We start from the raw sequence: 10679 nt of genomic DNA on the forward strand, positions 1-10679 counted from the left end.
GCTATGTGTAGTAAATGCTGCTCCATCTGAAAGCACGTGATGATGATTTCCTGCTGATTACAGAACCGGCTTTTTTAACAAAATGCGCATGACAATCGCATTCGATTAATCGTGCAGCCCTAATCACACTTTATTATTTAGTTTATTATTTTACTTTAAAATACTAAATAAAGTGCAATAATATTATCACTATAATTAATTAATTTTTTTATAGTTATATTTGATGGGTCACACCATGTGCCGCCGTGTGAGGACCAAACCAAATCTCCAGGTTCTCATATGAGAACCAGGCTGAAAAACTTATGTGCACCCCTGAATATAGTAATGTTGTGAAATATAATAAATTACAATTTAAAAGAACCATTTTCTACTTTAGTATATTTATTTCAATATATTTTAAAATGTAGTTTATAAAGCTGAATTTTCAGCAGCCATTACTCTAGTTTTCAGTGGCACAATATCTTTTAAAAATCATTCTAATATGCTGGTTTGGTGCTCAAGAAACATTTTTTATTATTATCAATGCGAAAAACTATTTAATATTGTCGTGGAAACTGATAAGACTACCATTCAAAGGTTTGGGCTAAGAAATATAAAAAACAAAAAGGATCAAAAGTGGCTGTAAGCACCAAATTAGCATATTAGAATGATTTCTGAAGGATCATGTGGCACTGAAGACTGGTGTAATAGGATGTCACATGATCCTTCAGAACATAAATTACATTTGAAAATATATTCAAATAGAAATCATTTATTTTAAATTGCAATAATATTTCACAATGTTACTGTTTTTACTGTAATTTGGTCAAATAAATAAAAGGCCTTGGTGAGACACTTTAAAAAACACTTAAATTAAAGCCTTTATTTTAAAAGCGAAAAGACCGAATAAATTGTACCAAACAATGACGTGACGTGATTAAATAGAGATGTGCACTAATGCAGCAAACTTGTTGGCAGTGTGGAAGCATTTAAAAGTGTCCGAGACAAGAAATCATTACAAGCACCGACAGCGAGAGACGTCTTAGAACTGCATCACATGTCTTCGATGAGAAGTGGAAGGGGTGGTTGTTGCTGGTTACGTATTATGATTGAAATTGCGAAATTGCCTCAAACGATTAGTAAATAAACTGCATAATGTTGTTTTCTAATACACACACAAATTACATGTATTCAAACAGCGCTGAAACAGTGTTATTTGTCAGTTGCTCGTTAGCATTTTTATGAATTTTTACAAGGCATGTGACAATGTAATACGTGCGACAAACATCTTCCCAAATTCGTAATGAGAATCATTTATAAATCTGCTGTTGTAGCAAGCACTGAGGTCTTCCTGTGGGTTTCCGCCAAAATAAAAGCTGAGAAAAAGCAAGAACTCCATCAACATTAATAAATGTTAGTATTGTAATTTTACTGTTCTGTAAAATAAAATATAAAAGTAAGACAATAATAATGATAATAATTACAACAGCTCTACATTTATCATCACATTCACACAGTGTTCAGATTGGGATCTGTAATATTTTCTAATGTTTAAAAGAATTCTCTTCTGCTCAGCAAGGCTGCATTTATTTGTACAAAAAAAAAAACATGCTGATTCAAAAAGGGGGTCTCAAAAACGGCCAAAAAATATTATTTTACCAACTTATTAATTTTGAGTTAAACTGTGCTTTGGTATAATTAAGGGTGCTCCGACTGATCGGCTACCTATCACTATCGGCCGGTAATCACGTTGGGATGTTTGATCGGCGGTCTCTAAAAAGGCAGATCTCAAAAAAACGATCTCAAGCTGATGGCGCTGCCGTGAGAGGTTTGGCACAACATGCAGCGGCACGTGTCAGTCTCTGTCCGGCGCGAGTGAAATAATTATAATACTGAAGGTGAGGTAACTCCTTCATTTTTCTTAACCGCTCATGCACACTCGCAGAGCACACACATAATGCTAGGTTCACATTACTCCGTTTGCAGCACATACGTGGTGCGTATTTTTTCCACGCTCATGTTAACAGATTAAAGCGTTCACTGCACACGGTTGCGGTCCGGCAGTGCGTTCCAGGAGCGGTGCGGATAAAAAGAAGGCTTTAAAAAGATCTGTATCGGTGATCGGTATCGTCAGATACTGCTTTTCCTGATCGGAGCACCCCTAGGTATAATGTCTGTTGGTATAATGTATAATGTCTGCTTGAATGTTAAAAAATGTTCAGTGTCAAAAAAATTGTAAATTGTTTTGTGATTGATTTTTTATTTAAAAAGCAAGACAAAACCGTAAAAAGCACATTTTGGCTATTAAAGGGGTCATATGATGCGATTTCAATTTTTCCTTTCTCTTTGGAGTGTTACAAGCTCTTGGTGCATAACGCCTACCTAAAACTGCTTATTCTAACATGCCCCCACATGTCTACGTAACGATGTGGAAAGATTTGCATAACGCCGCCCAAATGTTCACGCAAAGAAAGAAGGCGTAACTTTTATTCTCGCTGTAGTATTGTTGTTGCTGCTGCCATGTCGTGAAGACGCTGTGTGTTTCGTTGTGAAAGCGAAACTACGTTGTTTGGTCTTCCAAAAATGTACAGTATGTGGAAAATAATGTTTTTTTGAACCTTAAACCGCATAAACACATTTCATTACACCAAATAATGTTCAAATAATGTTCTTTTTAGCAACATCATATGACCCCTTTAAATTTATGCAATGGTGAAAACAATTGGCAAAATACATGGGGGGAAAAAACGTAAAAAAACATGTTCGATATTTGGCCTTCGGCCCAGTGTTTCATTTTGTGCGGCTTCGGCAAAGAATTTTCATTTCGGTGCATCCATACTTTATTTAGGTATAATGCTGTATAAAGGGTTATTAAAGTGTATAATGCATTATAATTATTCATGATGCGTGATGTAATACATTATATGTGGTCGTAAATAATTATAACCAAATTTAAAATGCATAGTGTAACAATGATTTGATGTGTTATAATGTATTAACTGTGGTTACAATTATTCATGAGATTGTACAATGCAGTATAAGGAGCATTACAAGGCATAATTAATGCATTAAAACTACCTTTATAATGCATTATACATAAAGGCTTTAAGTAAAGTGTTACAAAACAATCTTAATTCCAAGTTTTTGCATCCTCTCTAAGTGAAATCATATGACATGGCATCTGACATTCCTCTGTAGATCCTGTGCTGAAGGGACAGCCTCTGTCAAACTCAGAAGGTGCACTGGCAATAAGCAGCTCAACCACAACATGATTGGCTAAAAGCAGGTACAGGATGTCACAAAGTTAATACGCTGTATTTTGGACTTGTCTAAAATGATTTCATTGTCTTTAATAATTTCATTCATTCTTTTGAATCTTTCCTCTAGGAAAACCTTTTTACCTCAATGTGTCGTGCAGAGACATGCGGCCTTTCAGGTGTGAAGCTTCAGTTTACTGGAGCAAGAAGTTATTAAGCAACACAAGACTTGTACAGAATGAACACAACGGGCTGTAGTCCCTCTCCTACATTCACTTTGTATTAGTGCTGCTTGCCATTGTTATCTAGGTACCCAACTGGTGTTATTCACCCCCCCCCATCTCCCCCCTTTTGAGTTGGACATCTCCATTTCATTTGAATTGAATTGAACACGGAATTAAGCTATGATATTATGACTGGGAAAGAATGCCTGCTCTTTCCCCATGATTCTCAGGCTGTTGATGACTGATGGGGGCTCCCGGTCCTGGTTACGTTATGTACTGGAAGATTGTGTTGTTCAATGACTTGCCCTGCTTATATGAGCTCAGATTATAAACTATAGTATTGTCAGGTATGGAGGCTTTACTGCAATTTATTGAAAATAAGATATATTAAATGAAATGTTTTTAATCCGTCTCATGTTTTTTCACCACCATTTTCAGTGCGAGTTATTAGTGATAATCAGCTGTGAATGAAAATGTGAAAGACAAATATATTCATATTATGAATTACTTTTAGTTATGAATTTGTCAATTTAATGAATAGAAATATTAATATATTGTTAATAATTCATACATAAAATGTATTACGATACAGTGACATTTGTTGATGAGATTTTTTTTCTTAGTCTGAGCATGTTTTGAGAAACTTAGCTTTACATCATTTGCTCACAAATGGATCCTCTAAAGTAAATGGGTGCCGTCAGAATGAGAGTCCAAACAGTTGATAAAAACATGACATGTAAATAAAAATGCATACAAGTAATACACATGACTCCAGAGCATCAAAGTCTTGTGAAGTGAAAAGCTGTTTGTAATAAACAAATCCATCTTTGTCGCGTTTAAACTTTTCTCTTGTAAACTCTGTTTGATCCATGCATATTTCTCTCCTGATTCAGACGCAATGAGTAATAAGCTGGGGGGAAAAAAGCATTATTATGGATGGAGGTCTAGTATTTTAGCTGGAGACAGTGGTTTGAAATTAAAAACGTTTTTGATGGATTTCTAACAAACGAAAAGATTTTTAGTTCATAGGATGTTAATTGATGGACTGGACTCGTGTGGATTATTGTGATGTTAGCAGCAGCTGTTCGAACTGTTTGATTCAGACGGCACCCATTCACTGCAAGAGGATTCACTGGTGAGCAAGTGCTGTAATGTTAAATTTCTCCACATCTGTTCTGATGAAGAAACAAAGACATCATCTTCAGCAAATATTCATTTTTAGGTGAACAGTTTCTTTAATTATGATGTGCTTCACAGCATATTTAGTCTTTGAAATTCAGCACTCGGACAATGATTGTAGGGACTTCCGTGTACAATTTTAATAAGATAATAGCAACATCGTGAAGTGTGCAATTTTCGTGCAGTACTGACAATGATAATACATACAAATGGATATGTAATTTCAAGCATATACCATGTAGCTATGACACGACGCATGAGTTTGGAACCCATATAAGGCACATCCACATGACCTCCCATTTTTTTCTTCCTGAGTCCATCACAATCTTTAATATGCACAGTGAGGAAGCTGGCCAGCTGGACTGCTTTAAACAGGTACAAAAAGCAGAGGTTGCAGTGGCAACTCTCCTACAAAGGTGTCACATCACATTAGCACAGGTAATAAAGACCACCAAGGGTGCTCTCAGAAGAACACTGATTATCTCTAGATAAGAGTACTAGCATTTCATAAGCCCTGATGAGGAAAGAAAAAAAGTGCCAAAGGGGGCAATTTTTCATTAGTGTAATTTCCTTTTTCATCAGATTCTCAATGAACACTTCATTAAACGGAGTCAGCCTTGGTGTCTTTTTGCATCCTAAGCAATCCCTTAGGAATGTTTTCTTTAACATTCCTAAGTTAAAGAAAAAATGCATTTGCTACTTGTGTATAAAGCTAATACCACAGACATTCCGTGTTTAATGTGAATACAAGAGGTAAACAAATAATAAATAAATAATAGAGAAACTGAAAGACAAGTAGAACACTATATGAAGTGTTCATAGGTTCACGTGTGAAACCTCATATAAATACTGCCAGGGTAACCGTTGAAAAAACCAGCATATGCTGGTTAGGTATGTTTTGACGCTGGGATGCTGGTTTAAGCTGGTCCTTTGCTGGTTTATGCTGGTCCTTTTGCTGGTTTATGCTGGTCCTTTTGCTTAGCATAAACCAGCAAAGGACCAGCATAAACCAACAAAGGACCAGCTTAAACCAGCATCCCAGCGTCAAAACATACCTAACCAGCATATGCTGTTTTTTTCCAACAGGGAATTCATTTGATTTAGTACTCAAATGGCTCTGCCTTGTGTGTGATATCATTAATTAGCATGATGGGATGTGCCCATTACATTATGAGTGCAGTTAAAATGCTACATGACCATCTTTCAGCTTCTCGTGAATATGGTGCTGTTCGGAATGGAATACTACTGTACCGCATACAATGTAGTTTATTAAAAACAGTATACTAAGCAATTTTCTGTTGTCTACGATGCATGTTAAAATCCATACGACATCCAATTGTCAACTCTGAAATAATTACAACTATTTTGCATTTCTTATTTTGTTCAGTCTGATCAGCTAATCAATTGAGAGCGAAATGACAGTTGATACTGCTTTTGGTTCAGTCGTAACACTGGAAACACAAGGTCAAGTCAAGCCCACTGCATTACAGTACTGCACACTTTGGCATAATGTACTACATCATTCATGAGGTATTCAGGACATTTGCATACTGTGCACAGTATATTAAAAAAAAATGGTATGAGTATGGTAGTATGCCATTCTGAACATACCTTGGGTTTGCAAGAATCCAAACATGTCTTTCATGCCTGAGAGTCATATGGTTTTAAAACAGACAATCATTGTATTTGTAAACAGACTTACTGAGTATGGCACTTAATGTAGCAAATTACCACATCAATCATTGAACACAACCATGCTGTTTGTAATACTTTTTATGGATGATCATCATGGATCACGTTTTCATGAAAAACCATCCAAAATTATATCAACCAGTTGTTTGTAAAATCACAATTTTGCAGACACTGTTTTTTGGCCTGGGAAAACTGAATGGTTTTGATACTTTTTTTGCAACTCTTCATGGAATGAGCTCTTGAAGCTCTGCATCGCTCAGTTCATTCACTGTGACAATGTGGTCGAGGTGTTGAAGATAACGTTCTTCATCCTGCATGAAGTGAGGAATCCTAGTTCCATTTAGAACAGCCAAATGCTGAAGTCTGTCCACATCTTCATAGGAAACCTAAAAACAGGAATTACACACATTGGTATGTATATTCATTATTAACTGAATAGATTCACTGAAAAAAAATAATATTACTTTAAAAACATGAGCGTGAATAGGACCTGCCTTGCCAAGAGCGGTTAATATCTTAAAATCAATGTTTCTCCTGTGGCGTAAAATCCTTAAAATTCCATCAAGGTAGACCTGATCTTTACTGAAGCAACCTGTATACACACACATATTCAAAAAATATATATACATATATAAACATATATTCCACATCCACACACCGTCTTAATCAATTTCCTTTTTATTAAAGGAAATTAAAGTATAAAAAATGTAATTTGTTTTTAAATATTTTATTAACTATAAAACTTGTGCAGTTATGCTAGTTCAGAAGGGAAACTTTGTTGTCAGTTGACAGCAATATTACCCCAACAAGCCAATAAAAACATCTCAATTGCATTGTCTGTACATTTGCAACAATTAAATGTACAGAGGTCCTATTTTTTATTAGTTGCCTATAGAACATTCTCAAAATGACCTAAGAGGACAGTTAAAAAGGGCTTATTCAAAAGACAGTTATTCCAAATGGTACCATAATAAAGCCAGGTATCTGCAGTATTTTTAAAATAAAATTTAAGACCTTTAAAGACCTTTTTAAGACCTTCAGTCTTTAAAAAAGGGATCGGTCTTCAAAAAAAAAAAGGGATGAGTCAAAATTATCAATTATTATATTAATTTAAACAATTATCAAGCAATTAGGCTATTATATTATATAGCATATAAATATATCTTAGTGTCTTAATTGTTTAGATTTTTATAATGCATTAGCTTCTTGTCGATCCACTGGTTCACATTTAAAAATATGTGGCTCGAGCCGAGTGGCACATTAATAACATAGCTTTTTATATATAGGCTACCGTTAAAAATCAGTTAAGATTTTTAATGATTTTTACTGAGTCTCTTATGCTCATCAAGGCAGTATTTATTTGATCAAAAATACAGAAATAAACCAGTAATATTGTGAAATATTAAATATTGGTTTCCTAATTTAATATAGTTTAAAATATAATTTATTTCTGTGACGCAGCGTTGAATTTTCAGCATCATTACTCCAGTCTTCAGTGTTACATGATTTTTCAGAAATCATTTTAATATGCTGATTTATTAACAGTGTTGAAACTGTTGTGCTGCTTAATATTTTTTTTTTGGAACCTGTGATACTTCTTTTTTGATTCTTTGATGAATAAAAGGATAAAAAGAATAGCATTTGCATTGAATAGCATAGCATTCAAAATACTAATGTTTTCTAACAATATATGTCTTTACTATCACTTTTCATCCATTTAACACATCCTTGCTGAATAAAAGTATTAATTTCTTGAAAAAAAAGAAAAATCAACAATTTACTGACCCCAAACTTTTGAATAGTAGTGTAAATTGTAACACAAAATTTATATTTTGAATAAACACTGTTCTTTTTAACTTTATATTTATCAATGAATCCTGAAAAAAAGTATCACAGGTCCCCCCCAAAAAATGAAGCAGCACAACTGTTTCCAACATTGATTATAAATCAGCATATTAGAATGATTTCTGAAGGAAGACTGGAGTAATAATGCTGAAAATTCACCTTTGTTTCACAGGAATAAATTATATTTTAAAGTTTATTCAAATATAAAACTGTTATTTTAAATTGCAATAATATTTCACAAAATGACGGGTTTTTTTGTATTTTTGATCAAATAAATGCAGCCTTGATGAAACGTACTGATCCCAAACTTTTGAACGGCAGTGTATATGTTAAGTTGATACCCCCCCAATGTTCAAGACATGGTTACGGCCTTGCGTAGACGTGTACTCTCCAGCCACGGCAGCCAATCACCACTCCAGATTAACGCATATACATCACTTTTCGTGACGCAGGCTCAACTTTGCTTTTTGAACCGGAAGAACGAAATTGCTTCAAAAAAATGAAAAAATAACCACTTCTGCCTTAATAATAGCCATAATGAGTGCTAAAGTTGTTTTTGCTGATGTGCAACCTGTTCATATATGTTAACATCTCAAAAAATGTGTTTTAGGGTTTCATGACACATTAACATTCTGACATGTCTTAGCATGTTGTTGGTATGGTTGCTAGCTTTAACATGTTTCAGATATGGGTGCGTCTCAATCAGGTGCTAGGCTTTTATAGTGATAGATAGATCAGAGAATGTTGGCTTTCTCAAGTCAACATAATAAAAGGACACATCACATATTAGAAATGTTTCTCAGTTCTATTCTTAGCGATTAGTTCACCTGGTTTCGAGGTATCTGTCTGTCCTCGTTTGGCGCGGAGGCAGTATTCCCAGCGTACAGCAGGATCTTGGACAAAGCGAGCAATATGGCTGAACAGTTGGCTGAAGCTCATGTTTGTGGCATGGTATACTGTATAGTATAGCAGAGCGGCTCGCCACAAGAAGGGCTGTTTCCGTAGCAACACACTGTGAAGACTAGCAAGCCCCTCTTCAGTAGGATTAGCTGGTTTCAGTCCAAACTGCTTTCTTCCAACAGAAGTGGCCCATGGCTGCATGCTGTTATTCACACCCCGTAAGTAATGTGTGCCTGGGAGTGAAAGTCATATAATTGCTGGAAGGGCAGGATTTGTAGACAAAAGACTATAAAATTAACATCAAGAATGATCAGCTATCAACTAGATTCAACCAGAAGAATGTCAATAGAATACAATATTTCTTGTATAGCAAGATCAATGTCCTAACCAGCTGTGAGTGACCCAGCAAAAACAAGTGCTTTGCCCGCCGAGACCAAATGCAAAAATGCTACACAATGTGACACATTGACAGCCAATCAGAACATAAGTGATATTGAATGAATTATATTCGAATTTAAAATGCATAATTTCAGTTAGGGCGAAGAAAAGCCTTTGGCTTCTCTCCTGAAGCCACAAGAGGGCGCATCGAGCAAAATATTATTAATGCATGTTTATTCAAAGCATCAGATAACAGGACTATCTGTGAAAAAAAGTGCATACTGTTTAAAATAATGTTTATAAACCAATTATAATTAAGTTGCTTAAACAGCTATAAACAAAACAGCATCATGTATGTATGCATAGTTTAATACAAAGGGCCGAACACCAATCACACAGAGAACATTTTTCATTTAAAAACACGAGTTGCAGTGGGATGGGGAAAAAAACCTGCCATAAAGTCTCGAGATATGTTTTTTCAAAGTTGAACTTGCATTAATTTTACATGGCTTTCTAAACATGCGGCTCTTTTGTGCGAGATGCGAGTGCAACGGTAATAGATCTCCCTCTAGAAAATGCACGAAATATGCATTCTGCGTGCATGGCTTGGTTTCAGTTTTGACTTAAACAAGATCTTCTCCACATCGATGTTCTCTTTTCCCGCGATATTTGTAATTAACAAAGCAGCAGAGCCGCATCTAGTGGCTTCAACTGGATAGGTTAACAAAAACATTAAAATGCAATGACACTTACATCGTCATCGCATCTCGTGCGACTGATAAGGCTGCCTCCTTAACGCACACCTAAAATTCGAATGCAATGTTTTTGCATTCGTTGGTTGTTGGTCACAGAGCTTATTTTCTGCCATAATGCAACGTTTTTGCATTCGAATGTGGATTTTTCTTTTAAATTCGACGAATATTTGAAATAATAATTTTTTTGACAGCCCTAGTAGTAACAGCAGCTAAATGGGACTACAGAGGTCCTCGGGGACATTAAACATCATTTTGCTAAACTGGAAACTACTCCCTAGTCTGCTTTCACAGCCTCTTATCTAGGGCTGCACGATTAATCGAATGCGATTGTCATGCACATTTTGATAGTAATGCCGGTTCTGTAATCAGCAGTAAATCATCATCACGTAAGAACCGTATATTGCCGTAGTCGTGTGTTTTTTAGTCACGTTGAATCAGTGAAAGCAGTTGAATCTTCTGTTTATTCAGCT

General features: G+C 35.4%; 2 protein-coding genes across 4 annotated transcripts in view; one reads left to right on the top strand and one right to left on the bottom strand.

The window, feature by feature from the left end:
* LOC107663022 (casein kinase II subunit alpha'-like) overlaps window positions 1-3896 on the top strand; it is a 12402-nt gene extending 8506 nt beyond the window's left edge. For both annotated transcript variants that reach the window (XM_016453155.1, XM_016453156.1), the window contains 2 exons: window positions 3178-3265; window positions 3367-3896. In XM_016453155.1, coding sequence (XP_016308641.1) covers window positions 3178-3251 — 74 coding nt within the window. In that variant the 3' untranslated portion in view covers window positions 3252-3265; window positions 3367-3896. The remainder of the gene's footprint in view (window positions 1-3177; window positions 3266-3366) is intronic.
* Window positions 3897-5702: 1806 nt separating this feature from the next.
* The window catches only part of kiaa0895l, a 23039-nt gene continuing 18062 nt past the window's right edge, over window positions 5703-10679 (bottom strand). For both annotated transcript variants that reach the window (XM_016453157.1, XM_016453158.1), the window contains 3 exons: window positions 9004-9309; window positions 6826-6923; window positions 5703-6717 (listed from right to left, as the gene is read on the bottom strand). In XM_016453157.1, coding sequence (XP_016308643.1) covers window positions 6556-6717; window positions 6826-6923; window positions 9004-9309 — 566 coding nt within the window. In that variant the 3' untranslated portion in view covers window positions 5703-6555. The remainder of the gene's footprint in view (window positions 6718-6825; window positions 6924-9003; window positions 9310-10679) is intronic.

The sequence above is a fragment of the Sinocyclocheilus anshuiensis genome, unplaced genomic scaffold (genome assembly GCF_001515605.1).
Source record: "Sinocyclocheilus anshuiensis isolate Anshui unplaced genomic scaffold, SAMN03320099.WGS_v1.1 scaffold1317, whole genome shotgun sequence".
NCBI classification, from domain to species: Eukaryota; Metazoa; Chordata; class Actinopteri; order Cypriniformes; family Cyprinidae; genus Sinocyclocheilus; species Sinocyclocheilus anshuiensis.